We start from the raw sequence: 26,428 nt of genomic DNA on the forward strand, positions 1-26,428 counted from the left end.
AGGTGTGTGTGTGAGTGGGGGAGGGGGGGGGGGATGGGTTGCTGCTTATATTAGTTTCGTGAAAGCAGAGGCGTGGAGGGAACTAGGCACAATTAAACGCAGATTTTCAATCACTACAGCTTTATTTTTTTATTACCCACTAAACTTGCTAATACTTACCTATAATATACGACCAAATGTAGTTTATGCGATTTTTGCACATATTATTTTGCTGGCAGACACAACATTCAGATGGATCTGAATTCTTGCTGTACTCAAAATCTGGCAGTTTATTTACACTTCCTTGTAACACGAGGAAAACATAGTGAACTGCATCTGCAACGCTACTTAAGCTTAGATTTCATAACGAATTGCTGTGGGTACACTCGCTGTTAATCAATACCCATTGCACATTCTGGCTTTCTTCAAGTTGATACTGTGTTAGGACGGCTGTCTGTTTGGCGACGCGGGATGCGATGACGCCGTACGAAGACAAATTTTTTTCTAGTAGGAAGAGGAGAGGTGAGGCAGTTAAGCTGCTTTGCCCTGCCCCTCAGTGGGCACGCCTTTGGCATAACAAGTTGTGTCCTCTCGTGACACTCTGGTTCAGCGTCACCGTTGCAAGAAATTTTTTTTGTGGCAAGGTCTTATGGGACCAAACTGCTTGGTCATCGGTCGCTAAGCTTACACACTACTTAATCTAACTTAAACTAACTTACGCTATCGACAACACACACACTCATGCCAGAGAGAGGACACAAACCTCCGAACGGAGGAGCCGCGAGGACCGTGACAAGACGCCTAAGACCGCGCGGGTACACCGCGCGGCCTGTCCAAGTAGTCTGTTAACGTTTATGCACATGGGAATGGGCGGTTAAAGACGATAGTCAGTCCAGTCAAACTCTGAAGTAACATTGTTGTCCACTAAACTGGTGTTGAGTTTAGATTTGTCATATTAAACACAACTCTTATCTCTCATGATGTATAGATCTTTAGCGTAATCGATTTTCTTGGTAAATTCTCTAAGCTCCAACAACAGCCACAATCTCCTAAACTGTGTACATCATCAAAGCGGGATCGTATCATATTCTCCGTGTCTACATATTCTCGAAAACTTTCACTTTTGTCAAATAGTCTACGTGTACGAATAGATTTACACTGCTTTTGTGACAATATCCATGGTACCCATAGACCTCAATTATTGCTCCCTCCTACGTATATCTCGCGAAGAGGCCATGAGGATGAAATCAGAGAGATTAGAGCCCATACAGAGGCTTACCGACAATCTTTCTTTCCACGAACGATAGAGACTGGAATAGAAGGGAGAACCGGTAGAGGTACTCAAAGTACCCTCCGCCACACACCGTCAGGTGGCTTGCGGAGTATGGATGTAGATGTAAATAATAATTAATGTAGTGTAACAGAGAAACGTAAGCGCAAAACATGCTTGCAAAAACGTTTAAAAACCCATTACACGAAAAGACCAACAGTAGGAATTTTCAGAATCAATCACGACATAAAACTAAATTTCTTTGGTCTAAATAATCACTGCAATTACAAGTAAACATGTTTATCACATGCGAGTCTCAATATTAACTGCAAGAAAATGGTTCTTAGTTGCCTCTAGTTTCACAAACGAAGATGAAGTTCGTATGGGCGTTCATACTCAATCACCGTAAACTGGTGTCTGACACTCTAAATCAAATGAGAAGTTAGAGATCGCACTCACCCGAAACAGTATTTAACTATCGTGGGTGCTCTGTCGCCCAGACTATCTCAACTACTACCAGGCACATCCATCAACACAGTACCACTCGCAACAGACGGAAACCTCCATTAACGACAGAGTACTAACCAAGAGCAGACACCATAATTATGCGTGCCTCGATCGCCTGTAAATATTTTCTGTTAGTTCATACACTAATTAATCTGCTTTAACTATTCAGCAAAGACCGTCATCAAAACTAAGATCGTTTGCACGCATGTACACAGTGTTAGAATAAACCCACAATTACTACGATCACTTTGCGTCCTATTATTATAAAAACAATATAGTATGACACATAAGTTATTAGGAAAATGCATAAACGTTCATGGATCTGGTTTTACTATATGAGGTAGGTGGGTACGTTAAAATTACAAAATACATCTTATCAGCTAGAAAGAGCGTACTTCCGGCCTCTAGATACATGTTTTTTCTTGTATATGTTTTAGTGTTTATTATTGCCACTTCCACAGCGATTTAGTATAACTTTTATGAATGGCCATTTACATACGTAACCATTTGAACTATTTTTCATAATAATATGGGACGATTAGGTGAGGATTTGCCTTAAAGCTATTTGTAGCTTATGGAGGATTTCTGGCTTTTACAAAATACGCTGTTACATATACATGCTGAAAATGAAATGTAGTCCACTGTGGAGTTGTGGTATGGTGTTGTGTTGTAATAAACTTTCTTTTGATAATTTCTGTGACGTTATCACTGTAATGGACTAATAATATTAATTTGTCTTGCCCAATGTCTTATCTGTAATTAAAAGAGCTGTAACTTTCTTAATAATTGTCAAAGAATCATGCTTAAAGTTGCAATGAGCTCGTCTCATTACTACACTACTGGCCATTAAAATTGCTACACCAAAAATAAATGCAGATGATAAACGGGTATTCATTGGACAAATATATTATACTAGAACTGGCATATGAATCTGTTTTCACGCAATTTGGGTACACACATCCTGAGAAATCAGTACCCAGAACAACCACCTCTGGCCTTAATAACGGCCTTGATACGACTGGGCATTGAGTCAAACAGAGCTTGGATGGCGCGTACAGGTACAGCTGCCCATGCAGCTTCAACACGATACCAAAGTTCATCAAGAGTAGTGACTGGCGTATTGTGACGAGCCAGTTGCTCGGCCACCATTGACCAGACGTTTTCAGTTGGTGAGAGATCTGGACAATGTGCTGGCCAGCGCAGCAGTCGAACATTTTGTGTGTCCAGAAAGGCCCGTAGAGGAACTGCAACATGCGGTCGTGCATTATCCTGCTGAAATGTAGGGTTTCGCAAGGATCGAATGAAGGGTAGAGCCACGGGTCGTAACACATCTGAAATGCAACGTCCACTGTTCAAAGAGTCGTCAATGCGAACAAGAGGTGACCGCGACGTGCAACTAATGGCACCCCTTGCCATCACGCCGGGTGATAAGCCAATATGGCGATGACGGATACACGCTTCCAATGTGCCTTCATCGCTATGTCGCCAAACACGGATGCGACTATCATGATGCTGTAAACGGAACCTGGATTCATCCGAAAAAATTACGTTTTGCCATTCGTGCACCCAGGTTCGTCGTTGAGTACACCATCGCAGGGGCTCCTGTCTGTGATGCAGCGTCAAGGGTAACCGCAGCCATGGTCTCTGAGCTGATAGTCCATGCTGCTGCAAACGTCGTCGAACTGTTCGTGCAGATGGTTGTTGTCTTGCAAACGTCCCCATCTGTTGACTCAGGGATCGAGACGTGGCTGCACGATCCGTTACAGCCATGCGGATAAGATGCCTGTCATCTCGACTGCTAGTGATACGAGGCCGTTGTGATCCAGCACGGCGTTCCTTGTTACGCTCCTGAACCCACCGATTCCATTTTCTGGTAACAGTCATTGGATCTCGACCAACTCGAGCAGCAATGTCGCGATACGATAAACCGCAATCGCGATACGCTACAATCCGACCTTGATCAAAGTCGGAAACGTGATGGTACGCATTTCTCTTCCTTACCGAGGCATCACAACAACGTTTCACCAGGCAACGCCGGTCAACTGCTGTTTGTGTATGAGAAATCGGTTGTAAACTTTCCTCATGTCAGCACGTTGTAGGTGTCGCCACCGGCGCCAACCTTGTGTGAATGCTCTGAAAAGCTAATCATTTGCATATCACAGCATCTTCTTCCTGTCGGTTAAATTTCGCGTCTGTAGCACGTCATCTTCGTGGTGTAGCAGTGTTAAAGGCGAGTAGCGTAAGATTTTGATGTTGTGTTATGTATGTAACGTGTGTAACGTAGTGTCCCTGAAAATGTAACATCCATCTTATATTTAGCTGACTGTAGCCACAGCAGCGCCTCACCTGCGCTAGCACGGAGCCACGGGGAAAAATCCCGCGCCCACCTGTCACTCTGCTTAATTGGAGCCAGACCTGCTCGGCAGTCGAGCTGAACGTTGCAGTTATCTCCGCGACCTGACTACCCGTAATGTCATAAAATATCAGACGGCATGAAGTAGGGAAAGAAGCTTAGAGCTTAAAGCCCTATCGACGTCGAGGCCATTAGAAATGGAGCACAAGCTCATATGAGGACAAAGCATAGGCTATGTCTCTATTTTAAGGAACCATTCCAGGATTCATTCTCAATGAATTATAGAAACCATGGAAAGACAAATTTTGATTGCTAATGGAAACTCAAATCACTGTTTAGCGAATCCAATTCCATTCTCTTATACCACAGCTCCACCACGCTGCTGTCAACATGATGCTGATTTAACAAATTAGTGCAAAATTAAGTATGAGTGCGTAATTGCAGTAAGCTCCATTATTTCGTTCTCTGCGTCTTTTGCTAGTGTTTATGTGTATTCAGAAGTAATACGTATGACAGAAAGGAATACTAGAAATGTGTCGTGTTACAGAGCCACAGTGGGATTGTGGAAAATGAAGCAAGAAAGAAATGCAAATGAATTGAAAGGCGCGCCTCGGTTTTTTACGCATTTCCATATCATTTCGGAAGACTACGCAGTTGCTCCTTTGGTAAATACAACGAAACTTAAATTGCTTTAAAACAATCGGTATTTCATTCGGATGTTATAAATCTCTAAGAAACGGGGAGGAAGGCTTTGCTTTCGGAAGGGGACTAATATTACTCACTGGCAGACATAAAACAAAAACTCTGATTATTCACTTTAGTTTTATACTGTTCGTTGAAGTCGTCACAGATACTAGACGGCTCTGAGCACTATGGGACTTAACATCTATGGTCATCAGTCCCCTAGAACTTAGAACTACTTAAACCTAACTAACCTAAGGACAGCACACAACACCCAGCCATCACGAGGCAGAGAAAATCCCTGACCCCGCCGGGAATCGAACCCGGGAACCCGGGCGTGGGAAGCGAGAACGCTACCGCACGACCAGATACTAGACGGATGCTAGAGTGTGAGTTACATGAACTACTGTTTTGTGACACTTAGATCCAAACTGTCGTACATGTCGGAGTATGCGGAATCTACATTATACTTGATTGTTGGTCGAGCACCCAAATGACGAAGTGGTGATCCCCAATGTAAATTTCGAACATCAAACTGAGCTAAAAGGTACCTTTTTTGTGTTAACAGAGAGGAGGAGTTGCACGCTCTATAGATTTAACCTAAAAGACAAAATTCACATACTCACGGTCTTTACCGCTAAGTTAAGCAAATGTGTTTGGCTTGTATACAGTGCCCAGTTATAAACGGCATAAAAATCTTACGTTCTAAGCGCAAGTTCCTAACCTGAAATAGATATCTGTAATGGAAACCTACAGACAAGGTTTTCTACAGATTTATTTCTGGTATGTCACGAAAAGTATCGTAATGGGACTCGTATGATGCGAAATCACCACAGACGTCAAATAAGTAGCAGGGGACTTCAAACAGTAAGTTACACATTTCGTCCCACGCTAGAACCTTTGCGCAACAAGTGTGGTGCAGGCACACTTCAGCGGTGGTACTGATAAAAGATGCATCACGGTGTGGGGTAAAGTGGCGCGGGTACTGGGAACATACTCCACAGCTGAAGTGCCACAGAGCAGTGCGATTCTTGTTGGCATAGCGTCTAAATTGCACAAACGTTCACCGGAAAATTGTGGCGATATAGAGACCAAATGCAATATCGTATCCTGCCGTAGTAAAATGGTGCTAATCATGTGGCAAAGGCCGTACAGTCGAGGGCTGTGCTAAAGACGTGGTTGATACTGATCGGGAATGAAGGCTATCGACCTCGACCACAGACGCAGTTGTCTAAGCAGTCGAGGAACTAATTCGCAGCAATCACAGGCTTCCTGACAACGTGGATGTTGAGAAAGTGGTGCTCAAATGGTTCCTTGCAGGTATCTATCGTCGAGTAACTGAGTCATTGATAGTACGATTCGATCGATCTTTACAGTGACCTGGTGACTATGTAGGAAAATACTGTCATGTATCTGTGTTAATTTGTGGTATAGTGTAGCATTCAATAAAAGTTACTTGGCCTGCCACATTACTGTGTAACACACTTTTTGATGTCCCTTGGTACTAACTGCCACCGACTTCATAACTTTACATTTACCTGATCTCTACATGTCTTTCTCCACTCTCATATTTCATTTTGGCAACTGTTTCCTTGTAGTGTGTCGTCGAGCGACCTCGTTTGGACATTCTGTCCCAGACTGGTACTTTCTACATTTTTCAACTTTCATTTTCGGAGGCATTCAAAAGTCACTGCAGGCTCTTCGATAACCCCATCTGGTGGAAAACTCGGCTATTAGATCCGAAGAATTCGATGACAGCACTGCCAAGTGATACACAATGCCGAAGCGTTGCTAAAATAGTTGAAACCAATCTCTGCCTGTTTCAAAATTTGATAACTGGACATCTGTACTATAAGTTCACGATGTGGATGGCCGTTGATTAGTCAACATCAGAAATCAGCTTCCTCTGTAGAAGCAATGTGGTCTGCCTCATATGCGGAAGAAAATGTTTTCCCGCTATTTCTACAATGCAGAAAGAAGACCATCGCTCCTCAAACGGCATTCCTTCTCGACCAGTAATACGTATATCTACCCACTTACCAATATTCACCTAAGACACTTTATGAGGGATGCCGGGAGTATAACCAACAGATAAAGGATGGTAAAGAGAGATGAAGATGATAGAAAACTAGTATTTTCTTTGATTTCTAGTATTTTCTTCGATTTATCGTCTTAAGTCTTGTCCAGCTGTGCTCTTCCGAACAATACCTATTGCAGGATCTACATATACTCACCAACCATTCTCACAGGACTGCGTTATTACATTGATTAAAAATAATAACGTAATGTATTCTCAAAGTGCGAAAAATAAGTCGTATCTTAGTAACCAGAAGTTAATGTTACCTAGGCTAAGCTTAGGAATGAAACTCAGTACTTAAAGGCAAAAGTACTACTCTGTCATTCCTTACGAGACAAAATTTCACTGCCTTTGGCTGCGATGCGTAAATTCAATGTTATGTTTTGCACGTATCAATCTGTAGCGGCTTTTAGTCTCCTGCGAAGTCTGTTAATAATTCACCCACATCCTACGAAACTTTCCATTTTTGGTAGCAAACTCGGAGCCGCACGCTGTAGCTACTGAAGCTAAAGGGCACTAAGACTTGACACACATTACTTCGTTTCCAGAGAAGTGATTCTACAAGTAGTGAGCGTGATTGATGCTTGTGAGGATATTGAGACGTTAAATGAGGAAAAGGTTAATTGTCACCTTATTCTATACATCGCATCACAATTAGAAGGTCACTTTTTTGAAACCACATAATTGTCTTCAGTCGCGAGACAGAAGTATCAAATTTGGCTGAAAGGTTCCTACAGCCTTCCTATGTGAAAGCGCAAAAACGTGGTGCCCTGGGACGTCACCCTCGGGCTCGGCGACGCCTCAAACGGCAATGTGTCGAAACACGGGAAGAAAAGGGCCAGAGCTCAGAATTTTTTACTTAAGGTGTAAGATGGGTAAACTAAGTCACATTGGCACCAAATTTCACAACAATTCCGCCCAATGTCACAGAGGACGTGTCACACAATGGGAAGGTCTTCATGCTCCCTCATACCCACATTTCACCCTTTCCTTTGTCCGCAAAATACAGCACGTTAGTAAGAGCAGATCTCAAGTTCTTTAATTAACTTGCCTTAATTAATTATTTTTTATTTAATGTTCTACATGAAACTTGGGGAATTATAGAGTAATGGCTACCCATTTTTGTACATCCTGTATCTATCCCTTACTCACATTACACGAAAATGCAGTAGTTTCACTTTGTCTGTCCTTATGGTTTTTCTATTTAGTTCTTCCTCTTGAACTTTTTCCTTTTACTTCCCTCCTGCTGAATCTGTTACTGAGCAAGTATTCTTAGGCAATCTTCTACAATATTTGTCTACTTACAGTACACCTTTTCAGTACCTCATCACCTTTATCCCATTCTGTCCAGCACGTGCCCTCTATGCACACCGTCCGACACGCCCCCCCCCCCCCCCCCCCCCCACACACACACACCATAAGCCACTAATGAAATGAACTAATAAAAGGTACACAACGTAATTGTAAACAGTTTTAGCAGTAACAGCATCAGACTGCACAAAAACAATATCTGTCCCACGAAACCTACGATCCTCCCAGTGTAGAGAGTACTCGGGTACAGACCTGCAGCGGCGGCACGAAGAGCCCCTGGACGAGGTCGAACTGGCCGTCGATGGGCTCGGGGTGGACGGTGTGGTGCTTGCGCTTCTGCGAGGCGTCGCGGATCACCTGGATGGTCTTGACGCCGCTGTCGTGCTCAGCGCGCCAGTTGAGCACCCACACCTGGTCCAGGTGCGGCACGTAGTGCAGCTCCACGGGGAACTTGTCCGTCACGACCACCTGCAGCCCAACAGCTCATCGTTACCCACCCATACCACTGAGGACAAATATTATGGCTTCATCCTGAATGCAGCAACAATCACAAGACTGGTTAGGGATAGGCCGAAATAAAATAGGTTTTAGTACAGAGGGCATCTGCGGTAGCGAATTAGCAGCAAAGTGGCAGCCTAGCAGTTTTAGATTACCGCTACATGACACCTGAGTGGCAGTTTGCGTCTGTAGCTGTGCAGTACATTTGGTAGTCTCCCTACAGAGGAGTTTTTTCCCTTAGTAGGACATGAAATTTATCCTTGAACTGGAAACGGTTTATTCACTCGTGAGGAGAAATGAGGAACTATCTGAAGGAGAATCAGCGGGTGGAGTGTCGTAATCTGATATCAGCGGATGGGATAACATGGCACTAAGGTACGGACTTTCAATAATGAGTCCGATGATGCGTTAGGCACAGTGTGACAAACCAACTGGCAGATTCGTGCGTCTCTCTGGACCTGATTGCGGAGTCAATCTGTAAAGGAGGAGGAGGAGAAGGAGATGAGTCTTTAACGTCCCGTCGTCAACGAGGTCATTAGAGACGGAGCACAAGCTCGGACTGTGGAAGGATGGGGAAGGAAAGCGTCCGTGCCATTTCGAAGGAACCATCTCACCATTTGCCTTAAGCCATTTGGGGAAATCTCGGAAAACCTAAATCAGGGTGGCCGAACGCGGGTTTGAACCGATATCTTCCCAAATTCGAACCCAGTGAGGTAACCAGTGAGCTACCCCACTCGGTGTCACTCTTTAAGAAGCCGCATGGCTCATTCACCAGATCTCAAACATTTTGTGCGGTTTTTTTTTAAAAAAGTGCAAACATTACATTCACCGGAGGCGACAAAGTGAGTTAAGCCGAAAGTAAGGAGACGTCAGCTTACACTAGCAGTCTTTCTACACAGCCGCTGTCTAATAATGCCTTAAAATACGAAACTGGTGACGACAGTATGCGATAATCTTCGCACTTGTTGCTCTAAAACAAAGCAGACTTTTCATACGGCCTGGGCTCCATAGCCGCAGAAGAAAATGGAAGTTACTCTATCAGGCCTGAAGATGATTTACTTTCCCAACTTCAACACTAAACAGATAATTTTGAATTCTCTACTCCCAAACCCTACAGTGAAAAAATCTCGAGATCCTTACTTCTGAATTCAGTGATTTCCTAATGCCATTTTGTAGAATCTACTTTAATTTTATTTGGCGCTAAAACTGATTTAACTTACTAATGTTTCGTTTATTACACTTTACCTTTTAGATCACCTTTCCCAGTCTGTTGTTAAATTTCGTTTCAAGCAGTAATTTACTGATTCCATCATAATTTCACTTTCATATTAAGCATGGGATTGAAAGGTCATCTGAAGGTGCATGTCTCTCATACTACAGAACAAAAATTCTATCTCCAAGACTATCTTTTAAATTCACTTGTTTATCGACTCAAGAACCTTGCAACCTAGCACTCATCCCTCCTTAGCTGTTGTGCGACAAAGAAAATTATCAGAGGAAATATCGAAGTACTGGCAGATGAAAAACTTAATTTAGAAGTAGCTGAATACATGTAAATCCAGTTCTCAGTGTTTTCTTACGGAGTCCTTCCGGTGTAACTTACAATAGTTTTCTGAAATGCCCCAGTCGTGAGTTAAATTTTTGTAGTGAGCTGTGTTTAAATTACCAAAATACTACCAATATAGTTTGAAGTATGGTGTTACATATATGTAAAGAAGGCTCGAACATATGATACTCCACCAACGTGGGACGTGTCGCGCAACGTGTAACACAGCTTTTTTTTTTTAAAAAAAATGTTATAACGGAAATATGTAGTTTATGAAGCGAATTATCTCTTGGGAATGTTTATGAAAATGTCCAAGGAGCTCAGGAAAATTTATTTTAGAGACATGCTGCCTTTACATTTTATTATGAACCATACTCCTAAAGCTACGAAAAAATAAAATTATGCAGTTAATTTTTTGTTTGCTTGCTGGTCCATATCTGCAGTCCTCGTACACACAGCAGAGTGCCGTGGGCTGCCACAAGAGGAGTCAAAACAAAATTAAGCAACCCGTCGATGAAATGGAGCATTGTACGGTAATTTATTTTGTGGACTTGAAGGGAGCAAAGCTGCAACAATCCATTCTGAGTTGATGAAAGTGTGCGGCAACAATTCACAATCGTTTGAGCCAGTCGTTTGCTACCATAGACAGTTCCATAGTGGTCAAACAAGTCTGAATGACGAAGAACGATTTGGTAGACCATCTCTCTGAGGAGAACCAGGAGTAGCAAGAGATGCGGAGAACCTTGTGCTCTACGACCGACGCACCAGAATCGAGGCGATAGGGGAAAAACTGAAGATAGTATGTCTTGGATAAGCTTGCAACATCTTGTACGAAATATTGAACATGACCAAGTGTCACGCGACGGCTCGTACACCATAGAACTGAGGTATCAGTGGAAGTACGGCAGCATTGTCACACCAACAACTTCTCTAGCAGGCCAGTCACTATGGACGACTGCTAGGTCTATCATTAAGACGGAGAAAATAGCAAACCAAGCTGTGGAAAAATAGGGATTCACCAAAGCCATAAAAGGCGAAGACTCCACCATCATCGGGCATGGTGACGCTGGACATTTCTTGGGACTGCCATAGAGTGATGTTAATAAATTATGCTCATAAGTGACAAACCAACACAGGAACACTCTACAGAAATCTCATGGCGAAATTACGGGTGATTGTTAGGACGAAGTGCCGCGACAATCAGTTCAAGTGGGTATTTCTGCTCCGTGACATCGCACCCGTTCATTCTGCACAACACACAGTCAGACATGCTGCCTATTGTGGCTATCACATTTTGCCTCCCTGCTGTATTCTCCTGACATACCACACAGCTACTTCTTCCTCTTTTCTCTGGTGAAGAAACCATTGCGTGAAACACATTTCCAGAATAACAACTAGATAATTTTGGAGGACAAAAGAAAAATTCGGAGTAGGCATTAAAATTCATGGAGAAGAAGTAAAAACATTGAGGTTCGCCGATGACATTGTAATTCCGTCAGAGACAGCAAAAGACTTGGAAGAGCAGTTGAACGGAATGGACAGTGTCTTGAAAGGAGGATATAAGATGAACATCAACAAAAGCAAAATGAGGATAATGGAATGTAGTCAAACTAAATCGGGTGATGCTGAGGGAATTAGATTAGGAAATGAGACACTTAAAGTAGTAAAGGAATTTTGCTATTTAGGGAGTAAAATAACTGATGATGGTCGAAGTAGAGAGGTTATAAAATGTAGACTGGCAATGGCAAGAAAATCGTTTCTTAAGAAGAGAAATTTGTTAACATCGAGTATAGATTTAAGTGTCAGGAAGTCGTTTCTGAAAGTATTTGTATGGGGTGTAGCCACGTATGGAAGTGAAACATGGACGATAACTAGTGTGGACAAGAAGAGAATAGAAGCTTTCGAAATGTGGTGCTACAGAAGAATGCTGAAGATAAGGTGGGTAGATCACGTAACTAATGAGGAGGTATTAAATAGGATTGGGGAGAAGAGAAGTTTGTGGCACAACTTGACTAGAAGAAGGGATCGGTTGGTAGGACATGTTATGAGGCATCAAGGGATCACAAATATAGCGTTGGAGGGCAGCGTGGAGGGTAAAAATCGTAGAGGGAGACCAAGAGATGAATACACTAAGCAGATTCAGAAGGATGTAGGTTGCAGTAGGTACTGGGAGATGAAGAAGGTTGCACAGGATAGAGTAGCATGGAGAGCTGCATCAAACCAGTCTCAGGACTGAAGACCACAACAACAACAAATTTTGGAGGCGGAACGTTTGTTGAACATCCAAAATGCAAACTTCTGCAACTAAGGTCACTGCCAAGTCATGCATGCTTAGTAAAAAGGTGTCGCATTGAGGGGTGAATTGTAGAGTAGGACGGACATCATTACCTTCCAACGTCGCAAGTTAATCGCGTCGAGGTGATAATTAAAACTCCTTGACTGTCGCCAGTACGAATTCTTTGTACATTCGATACGAGATCTGAGAGTAGTAAAGCGGAAGCAGTGTGCGGAAGAAAGGCTTACTCACGTCGACGACGACCATCTGTATCTTGCTGATGACGAGCACGCGGTCGTTGCGGGGCTGCGCCACGTAGACGTAGCGGTTGGCCACGTTGATGGCCTGCCCCCAGCTGCAGTTGGCGCCCTTGTCGCCGCACACGTACTGCTGCTGGCACGGCACACACACACAAACACACACGTCTCGCCACCACCAGCTACCGCGCATACCAATAGCTTTGTGTTAAATACTTAACTGCAGCATGTAAATAACATATATTATTAACCTAGTCGTTTTCTGTTTACTTACAACAGAGCAAATGTTGCCCATAAATTTGTTTATGTGCGTACTACACATAATATACAGGGCTATTACAAATGATTGAAGCGATTTCATAAATTCACTGTAGCTCCATTCATTGACATATGGTCACGACACACTACAGATACGTAGAAAAACTCATAAAGTTTTGTTCACCTGAAGCCGCACTTCAGGTTTCTGCCGCCAGAGCGCTCGAGAGCGCAGAGACAAAATGGCGACAGGAGCCGAGAAAGCGTAAGTCGTGCTTGAAATGCACTCACATCAGTCAGTCATAACAGTGCAACGACACTTCAGGACGAAGTTCAACAAAGATCCACCAACTGCTAACTCCATTCGGCGATGGTATGCGCAGTTTAAAGCTTCTGGATGCCTCAGTAAGGGGAAATCAACGGGTCTGCCTGCAGTGAGCGAAGAAACGGTTGAACGCGTGCGGGAAAGTTTCACGCGTAGGCCGCGGAAGTAGACGAATAAAGCAAGCAGGGAGCTAAACGTACCACAGCCGACGGTTTGGAAATTCTTACGGAAAAGGCTAAAGCAGAAGCCTTACCGTTTACAATTGCTACAAGCCTGACACCCGATGACAAAGTCAAACGCTTTGAATTTTCGGCGCGGTTGCAACAGCTCATGGAAGAGGATGCGTTCAGTGCGAAACTTGTTTTCAGTGATGAAGCAACATTTTTTCTTAATGGTGAAGTGGACAGACACAATGTGCGAATCTGGGCGGTAGAGAATCCTCACGCATTCGTGCAGCAAATTCGCAATTCACCAAAAGTTTACGCGTTTTGTGCAATCTCACGGTTTGAAGTTTACGGCCCCTTTTTCTTCTGCGAAAAAAACATTACAGGACACGTGTATCTGGACATGCTGGAAAATTGGCTCATGCCACAACTGGACACCGACAGCGCCGACTTCATCTTTCAACAGGATGGTGCTCCACCGCACTTCCATCATGATGTTCGGCGTTTCTTAAACAGGAGATTGGAAAACCGATGGATGTGTCGTGGTGGAGATCATGATCAGCAATTCATGTCATGGCCTCCACGCTCTCCCGACTTAACGCCATGCGATTTTTTTCTGTGGGGTTATGTGAAAGATTCAGTGTTTAAACCTCCTCTACCAAGAAACGTGTCGGAACTGCGAGCTCGCATCAACGACGCTTTCGAACTCATTGATGGGGACATGCTGCGCCGAGTGTGGGAGGAACTTGATTATCGGCTTGATGTCTGCCGAATCACTAATGGGGCACATATCGAACATTTGTGAATGCCTAAAAAAACTTTTTGAGTTTTTATATGTGTGTGCAAAGAATTGTGAAAATATCTCAAATAATAAAGTTATTGTAGAGCTGTGAAATCGCTTCAATCATTTGTAATAACCCTGTATTAACATGATGAATTATATTAGTGCAACTCACAAGGGGAGGCCACGACGTTTGGATCGCGGATTTACTGTAAACTTGGTACACTCATAGTACTCCATGAGGACAACAAAATGTATACTTCTCAAGCGTTACTGAGAAAATCGCAAGATAATTTCGGTCGTCAAATATATTTCTGCTCGTGGCTACTTTAACCATAAAGCGGCTGTAGCTGAGTGGTGCCGGCCGGCATGGTAGCTCAGATGCCGGCACGGTGGCTCAGCGTGTTCGCTCAGAGGGTTTGCTGCCCTCTGCAATTAAAAAAAAACTGAGCTAATCGATCAACAACGAACTTAAACGGGTGTCTTACGACGTCCGCCCCGAACAGATGCAACGAACAGAAGCGAAAGAAAAAATTAAAAAGCATGTTCGGTCAGAGCGTTAGCTTCCCTTCCTAATAAAAAACACTGAGCGAACGGATGAACGAACAAACTGAACCGGTGTCACGGACGACCGCCCTGAACAAATTCAGCGAACAATATCGAACATTTTTTCTTTTTTTGTTACGTGGTTGGCGTTCAAGCCGCTGGACCGCTGGATCGAGTTCCGTTCGTCAGTTTTTTTATTTTCAACAGAGTCAATTTCTTTACTATTTGTATTACAATTGATATAGTGGGAAAAATACGTGTAATTGGATGAACTTTTATTAAATATACTATGTTATTTGGCAGGCTAATAATTATTATTGTCACAAATAATATAATATTCGTATCTATCGACTAATAAACGACCAAAAGCATAAAGTAATCCAGCGGCTTGAACGCCAAACACTTAAAAAAAAATTTTGTTCTATATTGTTCACTGAGTTTGTTAAGGGCGGACGTCTGATGACACCCGTTCAGTTTGTTCGATGATCCGTTGGCTCAGTTCTTTTATTATAAAAGGTAGCTAACGCTCTGACCCAACACGCTTTTTTCCTTTTTTTTCTTTGATGGTTGTATTTGGCCGAGTTTTTTTTATTACAGAGGCCAACCGGTTCTCTGACCGAACACGCTAAGCTACCGTGTCTGCACCACTCAGCTGCAGTCGCTTCATGGTTAAAATGGCCACGCACAGATATATATTCGACGACCGAAATTATCTTGCGATTTTCTCAGTAACGCTTCAGAATTACGCGCTACTGCTTACACATTTTGTTGTCCTCATGGAGTACTACGAGTGTACGAAGTTTGCAGTAAATCCGCGTTTCAAACGTCGTGGCCTCCACTTGTCAGTATATGATCTTTACGAAAAGTAGAAATGTGCGGACAAAAGAGAAATCTTGAGTAGAATGAATACAGAACATTTGTTTGTTATTTTTGTTTCCGCGATGGATAACGCAACATTAAGGACGAGATCTTGTCTTTTATGGAGATATTTGACGCCCTCAGTTGGACCAACTTCGGTAACTACAACCATACTGCTAAGAAATGAACGTCTGCACTGAGCATAAATTAGTTATTTTCTACTTACTGAAAATAAAGACTCGAGCTGGTAATTATGTTGTTGATTTATTTACACAATCGGTTTCGATTTAATTTCCGAGTCATTACAGTTTGTGTTTAGTATTAACCACGAACAGCACAGTCACATAGCAAAATGTATCATTTTCGAAGGCCATGCACTTTTTCAAGTGGTTAATGAACTGTGCTAAAGTCGAAATCATTTGTATGAATAAAACTACAGCATAACTGCCAGACTCATCATCTCATTGTAGCACTTGCACCCAACATTCTCAATTATTTGTTGGATATATTCTTCCGTACCATGCATATTTACCCTCTACAAGTCATATGTTTCAGTCTCTGCCTTCTCCTACAGTTTTATCCTCTGCAATTCCCTCTAGTAGTATAAAAATTATCCCCTGTTGTCTTAAACCACTTTCTGCCATCTTGACCCTTCTTTCTGTCGATGCTTAGCAAATATTCCTTTGCTCAGCAATTCTGTGGAGAATCTCCTCATTTTTTATCCTTTCAGTACACATAATTTTCAGTAGCCTTCAGCAGCACCACATCTCAAACTGTTTCATTCTCTTCTTTTCCAGTTTTCCCACGGTCCATGAGTCACTTCCTCCCTAAATTCTGTATTTTATAGCTGAAGACTTCTTTCAAAGAGTTATGCCCTCTTTTTTTGTTTCTTATATCCTCCATGCTTTGTCTTCATGTGCTAATAGCTTCGTACGTAGCAGAATTGCTTCAGTTCGTGTACTGTTTGGTCCAAATATTTTATGTTAATTTTGTCGCTAACTTCATTTCTGCTACTCCTCATTACTTTCGTATTTTTTCGGTTTTCTCTTAATCCACATTCTGTTCGCGTTAGACTGTTCGTTTCATTCAACAGATCACATGATTCTTACTCACTTTCACCGAGGCTACCTACGTCATTAGTGAATGCTGACATCGTTTGATTCTGAGTTTTAATCCCATCCCTAAAGTTTTCTTTTATTTGAGTCACTCTTTCTACTACATAAAGACTGAACACTCTGGGCAAATGACTACGTCATTGTCTTACACCTTTTACTATCCTAGTACTTCGTTGTGGGTATTAGAAAGATATTGAAACAAGAGAAAAATTTCAAGACAAGAAGTTCTCTGCTACATGTTCTGCAATTATCACTCCCCTTTGACACGACCCGATTATCCTCAGTTCACTGAGAAGCAAATTGATCCCTGAAATGCCCACTCACATTCAATTTCATTAAGGACATGTCTGTTGATCAAACTGATTTTAGGCTCTTTCCAATCAAGTGTCTGCTTTTCTCATGCAATGTGCATAAAGTCCCGATGCCATTTCAAAAAATAATAACATCTCAAAGTGTATTTTTCCTTTGTAATGCGCTGCAGACCTGACTTGGAGTGCATAAAAATGGCGACAGACCAGCATAAGTTGCAATGTGTCATCTGGCATGCAGAATCCAAATCTGTGAAAAGGGTACTGCAGAATTATCGACGCCAGTGTGGGAGCGCACCATCGCCAAAAACAAGCATAATGTGGTGGTTCACAAACCGTGATGACATAGGCAGTGTCTGAGATTTTCCTAGAAGTGGAGGGTCCCCCCGTGTTTCAAGCACATGGTGACAGAGTGCAACCTGCATTTCAACGCAGCTCACAGAAGTCAGTTCACCGTGCAAAGCGCGAATTGCAGGAAGCAAGATCAGCCGTCTGTGAAGTGTTACAGAGACAGTTACGCCTTTTTGCGAACAAGGTGCAAATGGTCCAAGTACACCTGCCAACCGATCGTCCTCTGCATTATGTACTCGTGTGTACCGTACTGGCCTCCATTGATGCTGACAATGAGTACCTGAAAAAGTGCTCGTGTTCAGACGAAACAGTGTTCTATATTTCCGGACAAGTGAATCGCCAAATTAGGATCTGGGGCTCCGATAGCCCACACTACGCACATGGGCAAATCTTTGACAGCTTAATGTTTGGTGTGGTCTAGTACAAGATAGCGTGATGGGCCTATTTTTCTTCCCAGATAAAAGCATAATGGAAAAATTTTTCTGGATGTACTTGAACAGTTGATGCTACCACGGATGGAGGAGCTGCAGCCGTCTATCATCTTTCAGCACGAAGGTGCACCCCCACACTGGAGTTAGAACGTGCTGGATGATCTGGACGATCCAATGACACATTTCCTGAGAAGTGGGTGGGTGCTGATGGTCCCATATACAGGGTGTAACAAAAAGGTACGGCCAAACTTTCAGGAAACATTCCTCACACACAAAGAAAGAAAATATGTTATGTGGACATGTGTCCGGAAACGCTTACTTTCCATGTTAGAGCTCATTTTATTACTTCTCTTCAAATCACATTAATCATGGAATGGAAACACACAGCAACAGAACGTACCAGCGGGACTTCAAACACGTTGTTACAGGAAATGTTCAAAATGTCCTCCGTTAGCGAGGATACATGGATCCACCCTCCGTCGCATGGAATACCTGATGCGCTGATGCAGCCCTGGAGAATGGCGTATTGTATCACAGCCGTCCACAATACGAGCACGAAGAGTCTCTACATTTGGTACCGGGGTTGCGTAGAAAAGATCTTTCAAATGCCCCCATAAATGAAAGTCAAGAGGGTTGAGGTCAGGAGAGCGTGGAGGCCATGGAATTGGTCCGCCTCTACCAATCCATCGGTCACCGAATCTGTTGTTGAGAAGCGTACGAACACTTCGACTGAAATGTGCAGGAGCTCCATCGTGCATGAACCACATGTTGTGTCGTACTTGTAAAGGCACATGTTCTAGCAGCACAGGTAGAGTATCCCGTATGAAATCATGGCGGTGAATCGAGGAAGTGCAGTACATACTGACGAAACTAAAATGAGTTCTAACATGGAAATTAAGCGTTTCCGGACACATGTCCTCATAACATATTTTCTTTATTTGTGTGTGAGGAATGTTTCCTGAAAGTTTGGGCGTACCTTTTTGTAACACCCTGTATGGTACACTACGTTCTTCCGATGTCACGCCATTACACTTCTTTTTTGTAGGCTGCTCTTCGCGCACGCATCAATGAAGCATCAGAACTCTTGATGTTGCAATGCTCACCTGTACATGGGCAGAACTGGAATAACGCGTTGCTACTGTGTGAGGGACGAGTAGGGGCACACACGGAAATTCTGGCGTAACAGAAAAAAAAAAAACTTTGAAAACTGCTAAACGTTTTACAACAATCCGAGGTGCTCTATCTCTAATGGTTCCCAAGATAAGATTTGCTGGAATGATATCTGAATTGGTGGGCAAGCTGTAGGGTGCTCTCTAAAGCGTATGGCGTTGGTGCTGAGAGGCGGCAGTACCTGCGTTCCTGGGATGATGTCGGTGGCCTGTATCTGGTGGTAGAGGCGGCACGCCGTCGGCTCGTACACAGACACGCCCCAGTCGTGGAATGAGAAGAAGCGCCTCTCCTCGTTGGGTGCGGCTGCAACACAGCACTGAGAGCTCCTTAGACGATCAGGTGATGCGTAATACACTACAGCTCAAAGAGGCTGCACTACAGCCAAAGGAATCTGAGCGAGATTAGAAGCTTACAGAAGTAGGAAAATAGAATGTGACATTTAAATAAGTAGCTACAAAGTGACAGCAGGCGAGCGTTGTGTGGTCAGCTGAATTAGGAATAAATACACTAGAACAAAATTAAAAAAAAAAAACTGAACGTCTCTAGACACACTGCAAATAAACACTATAAACTGCGGGATAAGAAATGCACCTGGAAAGACGACGTCGACTTTAATTAGATGATTTCATATGCCACCTGGGGGATAGTAGATGTACTGACAACAATTGCAACGTCGTCCGCCAAACAGATAGCGTAGTGATTTACCTAGCGAGGCACCAGCTGCGTGTACCCTTTAATAGGGAATGTTCGCAGTTACGAGGCCAGTGTGGTGCAAGCGTGTCAAGGAAGCAGGCATCCATGTCCTGGAGATGCACTCATGCTTCCCACAGCCAAACGGAGCGAGTGTGAAAGGGGTCAAACTGTGGCCTCCCAAGTGGCCGGATAGTCCTTTCGTAGAATTTCCACACAAGTTGGAGTTCTGCAAAGATGCTGCTATCATGGTCACGTGAACATTTTCCCACCCGTAGACGAGTTTCTGGACACCCACGCAGCACAGTCACTCACCAGGATCGTCGTATTGTAACGGCAGCAGTGCAGATCGTACAGCTACCACAGCACAGATAAGAGGGCTTGTGAGTGCAGACCTGTAAATACGAAGAATTGTGAAGCGATTATTAGCTGCGGGACCACAGGTACGCACACCTCTAGCCCGTATTCCACTCACACCAGAGCATCGACATGCATGGATTGAATGTTGACATCAGACGATCGCTTGGAAGACGGAATGGCGCGCCATGGTGTTCAGCGAGGAAAGCAGATTCAGCCCGCACGAATGTGATGGTCGTTTGCGCATTCGACGTAGACCTAATGAGCGTTGTCTCGTAGAATACATTCGCCTAAGATAAACCGGCCCAGCCCAGGCCTTATGATCTAGCACGCAATAAGCTACAACTGTCGTTCATCTTTGATGTTTGTGGAGGTGACGCGAACCAGCGCTCGGTAATTATAAAATGTTGCTTGACTCGTTCTTTAGCCGTTCTTGCAACAGAAAGCTAATGTGTTGTTCCAAAAGGATAATGCTCGCGAAACACTGCCCGTGTAACTCAATGTGCATCGCAAGATGTGCAGCAACTTCCCTGTCCGTCACGATCTTCGGACGTGTCTCCAATCGGGCGCCTGTGGTATATGATGGGAGGAGAAGTGGCTCGTGCGACTCGTCAAGCAACAACTCTTACGGACCTACGTGAACAGGACGAGCAGGATTGGCAAAACAGTATTCGCAATCTGTACGATCGTCTGGATGCCAGAGTCAACACCTCCATTGCCGCCTGTGGAGGGTACACCACGTACTAATATGAGTGTTGCAGCATGGGTCGTTACTTGGTACCTCAGAATCGCTCGTGCTACTCATGTGTAAATGTAACCATTTCATGTACTCCATATCCACTGTTGCAGCAATAAATCTTGAATGAGTTGGAAACATCTAAAAAGTTACTCTATTTTTTTCCGACAGTGTATCTCATGGGATACTGACACGGGGCAACAAACGAATAATAGCAGCGCTGCTAACAGAATAGGGAGATCATAGCATGATAAGGTTCACAACCTATCTACTTTGTCTCACGTGTTAAAACTGTGTAATGTTCACTTGCTCAACATAACAAATCAATCACATCATGACGGCTGGAGCATATCATTTCGTGGAGTAAAATGAATTTCATCGTGGGCCTATCTTGTGTCACGCAGACGTTGGAGAGTTCCTCAAAACAATAACTTAGCGTATTAGCACGAAGTGTGGCCGAGCGGTTCTAGGTGCCACAGTCTGGAACCGCGCGACTGCTAGGATCGCAGGTTCGAACCCTGCCTCGGGCATGGATGTCTGTGATGTCCTTAGGTTGGTTAGGTTTAAGTAGTTCTGAGTTCTAGGGGACTGATGACTTCAGAAGTTAAGTCCCATGGTACTCAGAGCCATTTTTAGCAGGAAGTCTGCATCGTACCACCGTCGATGCTGGCGGTCCGAGAAAGGTAAACAGCCTAGTCGATCTGCTTCGGACAATAACACTATATTGAGTGAAAGATCCACGTAAGACGAACAATGAGGGTTCATGGTACGGCGACCGCAACAACAATTATGGACAACACTGGTTTCAGGGTGTTAGCTGGTACCATCAGGAAGCGTTGCTAGAAGCTGGCCTACGAGCGAGGGATCCACTCACCTGGATTCCTCCCCACATCACCTTGCAGCCCGCTTATAGCAGTGCAGAGTAACCGGCAACTTGAGGGATCAATGGCACAGAGTTGTGTTTACTCATGAGAGCAGTTTCTGCTTTAGCGCCAGTGCCGATCGTTAGCGAGTGCCGCGTTTGCAGAGAGAACGGCAATTACTGGAATCTATCAGGCAAAGGCGAACTATATCGACTAGGAGTGTGTGGATGGGCGTAGCCGATTATGTCCATGTACTGTGTTGACAAAACAGTGACCAGTCGAGTATATACCCAGCACATCATACCGCTCTTTCTGTTAAATTTTCGTCGACGCCTGGGTGAAGAACAGTAGACACATTTCATGCCACCTAAACTACTTTGGCAAGATGATCGTCAACTTCCGACAATCAAAGAGCCGATACGGTCATCATTCCTGTTCCTCAAAAGGTAATTGTGGCACGTGATGGTTTCTCTCTTAGTTGGTTAGTTACGTGTTCCATGGATCATTCGAACGATTCTTTTATCGAAATGATGAGGTCGAGTCGGTTTACAGAATATGCATACATGATTAGTGTTAACATTAATGAGCACTTTATTATTTTTCGTCCTACCCATGCAACTACATTTTTTTATTGGCTACCAGTTTTTAAGTAAAAATTCATCAGTGAAATAGAAGGAGTTGTCTACGAAAAGTGTTATGAATTAGATTTAAAACTTGATTATTGGGGAAATGATCAAAAGACCTTTTTTTTATATACTGCGCTTGGCGGAGGGTACCCCCTAACACTACTAGTCAGTTCCTTTTTGATCCACTCGCAAACAGCATGTGGGAAAGACGACTATGTGTTTCTCTATAAGCCCCAATTCCTCGTGTCGTATTTAGTTGTCCTTATGAAAGTATTTCTATGGAGTGTAGCTATGTATGGAAGCGAAATATGGACGATAAATAGTTTGGACAAGAAGAGAATAGAAGCTTTCGAAATGTGGTGCTACAGAAGAATGCTGAAGATTAGATGGGTAGATCATACAACTAATGAGGAGGTATTGAATAGGATTGGGGAGAAGAAAAGTATGTGGCACAACTTGACTAGAAGAAGGGATCGGTTGGTAGGCCATGTTCTGAGGCATCAAAGGATCACCAATTTAGTATTGGAGGGCAGCGTGGAGGGTAAAAACCGTAGAGGGAGATCAAGACATGAATACACTAAGCAGATTCCGAAGGATGTAGGTTGCAGTAGGTACTGGGAGATGAAGAAGCTTGCACAGGATAGAGTAGCATGGAGAGCTGCATCAAACCGGTCTCAGGACTGAGGACAACAACAACAACAACAACAACAACGCGCAATGTATGTTGGAAGCAAGAGACTCCTTCTGCAGTCAGCCTCAAATGCAGGTTCTCTAAATTTAATCAATAGTTTTCCTCGAAAACAACATCGCCTCCCCTCCAGGGATTCTCATTTGAGTTCCCGAAGCATCCCCGCATCATATGCGTGTTGTTCGAACCTGCAGTAACAAATCTAGCAGCCCACCTATGAATTGCTCCGATGTCTTCCTTCAATCCATCTTGGTACTGATCCCAAACACTCGAGCAGTACTCAAGAATAGGTCATACTAGCGTCCTATATGCGGTCTCCTTTGCAGATGAACCACACTTTCCTAGAATTCTCTCAATAAACCGAAGTCTACCATTCGCCTTTCCTGCCACAATCCTCACATGCTCGTTCTATTTCTTATCGATTTTAAACACCGTGATTGTGTCAAGCAGCACAATACTAATTCTGTATCTGAACATTACGGTTTTGTTTTTCCTATTCATCAGCATTAACTTACATTTTTCTACATTTAGAGCCAGCTGCCATTCATAACACCAATCAGAAACTTTGTCGAAGTCTCCTTGTATCCATTTACAGTCGCTCAACTTCAACACCTTATCGTACACCACAGCACCATCAGCAACCAACCGCAGATTGTTGCCCACCATGTCCGCCAAATCATTTACACTATGTGATCAAAAGTTTCTGCACCCCCCCCCCCCCCCAAAAACATACGATTTTCATATTAGGTGCACCGTGCTGCCACCTACTGCCAGGTACTCCATATCAGCGACCGCAGTAGTCATTAGACATCGTGAGATAGCAGAATGGGGCGCTCCGCGGAACTTACGGACTTCGAACGTGGTCAGGTGATTGAGTGTCACTAGTGTCATACGTGTGTACGCGAGGTTTCCACACTCCTAAACATCCTCAAGTCCACTGTTCCAAATTTGATAGTGAAGGGGAAACGTTAAGAGATACAGGCCGACCTCGTCTGTTCACTAACAGAGACCGCCGACAGTGGAAGAGTGTAGTAATGCGTAATAGGCAGACGTCTATCCAGACCATCACTCAGGAATTCCAAACTGCATCAGGATCCACATCAAGTACTATGACAGTTAGGCGGGAGGTGAGAAAACTTAGATTTCATGGTCGAGTGGCTGCTCATAAGCCACACATCACGCCGCAACTGCCAAACGACGCCTCGCTTGGTGTAAGGAGCGTAAACATTGGATGATTGAACAGTGGAAAAACGTTGTGTGGAGTGACGAATCACGGTACACAATGTGGCGATCCGATGGCAGGGCGTGGATGTTTTACTGTGTGGTCATGTTTTTCATGGAGGGGGCTTGCACCCCTTGTTGTTTCGCGTGGCACTATCACAACAAAGGCCTACATTTGATGTTTTAAGCACCTTATTCCTTTCCACTGTTGAAGAGCAATTCGGGGATGGTGATTGCATCTTTCTACACGATCAAGCAGCTGTTCATAATGCACATCCTGTGGCGGAGTGGTTACACGACAATAACGTTCCTGTAATGGACTGGCCTGCACAGAGATCTGAGCTAAATCTTACAGAACACCTTTGGGATGTTTTGGAACGCTGACTTCGTGCCGGGCCTCACCGACCTACGTCGATACTTGTGCTTAGTGCAGCACTCCGTGAAGAATGGGCTACTATTCCTCAAGAAACATTCCAGCACCTGATTGAACGGATGCCTGCGAGAGTGGAAACTGTCATCAAGGCTAAGTGTAGGCCAACACCATATCGAATCCCAGTATTACCGATTAAGGGCGCCACGAGTTTGTGAGTCATTTTCAGCCAGGTGTCCGGATACTTCTGATCACGTAGTGTATGTGTATAGAGAATAATAGCAGTTCTATAACACTTCCTTGATACGTTGCTGACGATACCTTTGTCTCTGGGTGAACACTCAATTCTATAGTTTAAGAAGTATTCGACCCACTGACATATTTGTGGACTTATTCCATATTCTCGTACCTTCGTTAACAGCCTGCAATGGGGCACCGTATTAAAAGCTGTACGGAAATCTAGAAACATGGAATCTACCTGTTGCCCTTCACCCATAGTAAACAGTATATTATGTGAGAAAAGGTCAAATAGAGTTTCACACGAGCGATGTTTTCTAAAACCATGCTGATTCGTGGACCTAAGCTCCTCGGTCTCAAGAATATTTATTGTATTCGAACCGATAATATGTTCAAGGATTCTGCAGCAACCCGGGATATTGGTCTGTAATTTTGTGTGTCCGCTCGTTTGCCCTTCTTATACACAGAAGTCGCATGAGCTTTTCTTCCAGTCGCTTGGGGCTTTGCGTTGGAAGAGAGATTCGCGATAAATGCAAGCTAAATGAGGGTCCAATTCTCTAGAATACGCTTTGAAAAAGTAGACTGGGATTCCATCCAGTAATGATGACTTACTTGATTTCAACTCCTCAGCGGACTACTTTGTCGTTCACACGGGAGTCTGTTCGATGGTCAAACGACGGTATGTTTGTACGATTCTCCTGCGTGAACGATCTCTTGAACGTGAAATTTAAAACTGCGGCTTTTCTGATTGCTGCTAAAGGTCTTTTTTACTCAAATTGTGATGGATTATTTATGACTAATTTCATTAGTGAATATACACTAACGGGATAAATCGCAGCACCAAGGACGAATTTTGCGACATAAAAACGAATGTTCGTATGTGTGTTTCTACATCCGAAAGACGATATCTATTCAAATTTCGCGCAGTCGCATAAGACTGGCGCTTGTAGGGCCACTATGAGGATGCAATGCATGTGTGCTTTAAGTACACGCTGTAACGGTCGTGAGCGTCGGTTACCTTTGAATTGATGTTAGCCAAGATACCTTTAAGGCTACAAAGACGCCGTTATCAGCAATTTACTGAGCTTCAACGAGGTCATGTAATAGGGCTACGAGTAGATGGATGTTCCATCTGCGATAATGGAGAAAGACTTTGCAGGAATGTATCCACTGTGCATGACTGCTGTCAGCGGTGGTCACGAGAATGTACTGTCGCAAGAAGACCGGGCTCTGGACATCGGGAGGGAAGACCATCGTGTTCGACTTAAGGTTGTGGCGCATCGTACGGCATCTGCAGCAGCAATACGGACAGCAGTTGCCACCACTGGGACACAACTAACTGTTACAAATCGGTTACTTCAAGGACAGCTCCGACCCAGACGCTCTTTAGCGTGCATTCCACAAAATACCGCTTCAGTGATGGCAAGCAAGAGCTCATTGGAGGGCAGGAAGGAAGTCTGTTGCGTTTTCTCATGGAAACTGGTTCTGACGTGGTGCAAGTGATGCCGTATGTTGGTTATTATGAGGCCTGTTGAAGGCCTACAACCAACCTGTCTGCATGCTAGACACACTGTACTTACAG

General features: G+C 43.8%; 1 protein-coding gene across 1 annotated transcript in view; it reads right to left on the reverse strand.

The window, feature by feature from the left end:
* The window catches only part of LOC126253249 (follistatin-related protein 5-like), a 144,934-nt gene that overhangs the window by 34,617 nt on the left and 83,889 nt on the right, over nucleotides 1-26,428 (reverse strand). The window contains exons 8-10 of the mRNA XM_049954487.1: nucleotides 19,240-19,361; nucleotides 12,750-12,887; nucleotides 8,431-8,646 (exon numbers count right to left, since the gene is read on the reverse strand). Of these exons, the coding sequence (XP_049810444.1) occupies nucleotides 8,431-8,646; nucleotides 12,750-12,887; nucleotides 19,240-19,361 (476 nt within the window). The remainder of the gene's footprint in view (nucleotides 1-8,430; nucleotides 8,647-12,749; nucleotides 12,888-19,239; nucleotides 19,362-26,428) is intronic.

Source organism: Schistocerca nitens, chromosome 1, assembly GCF_023898315.1.
Source record: "Schistocerca nitens isolate TAMUIC-IGC-003100 chromosome 1, iqSchNite1.1, whole genome shotgun sequence".
In the NCBI taxonomy this organism is placed as follows: Eukaryota; Metazoa; Arthropoda; class Insecta; order Orthoptera; family Acrididae; genus Schistocerca; species Schistocerca nitens.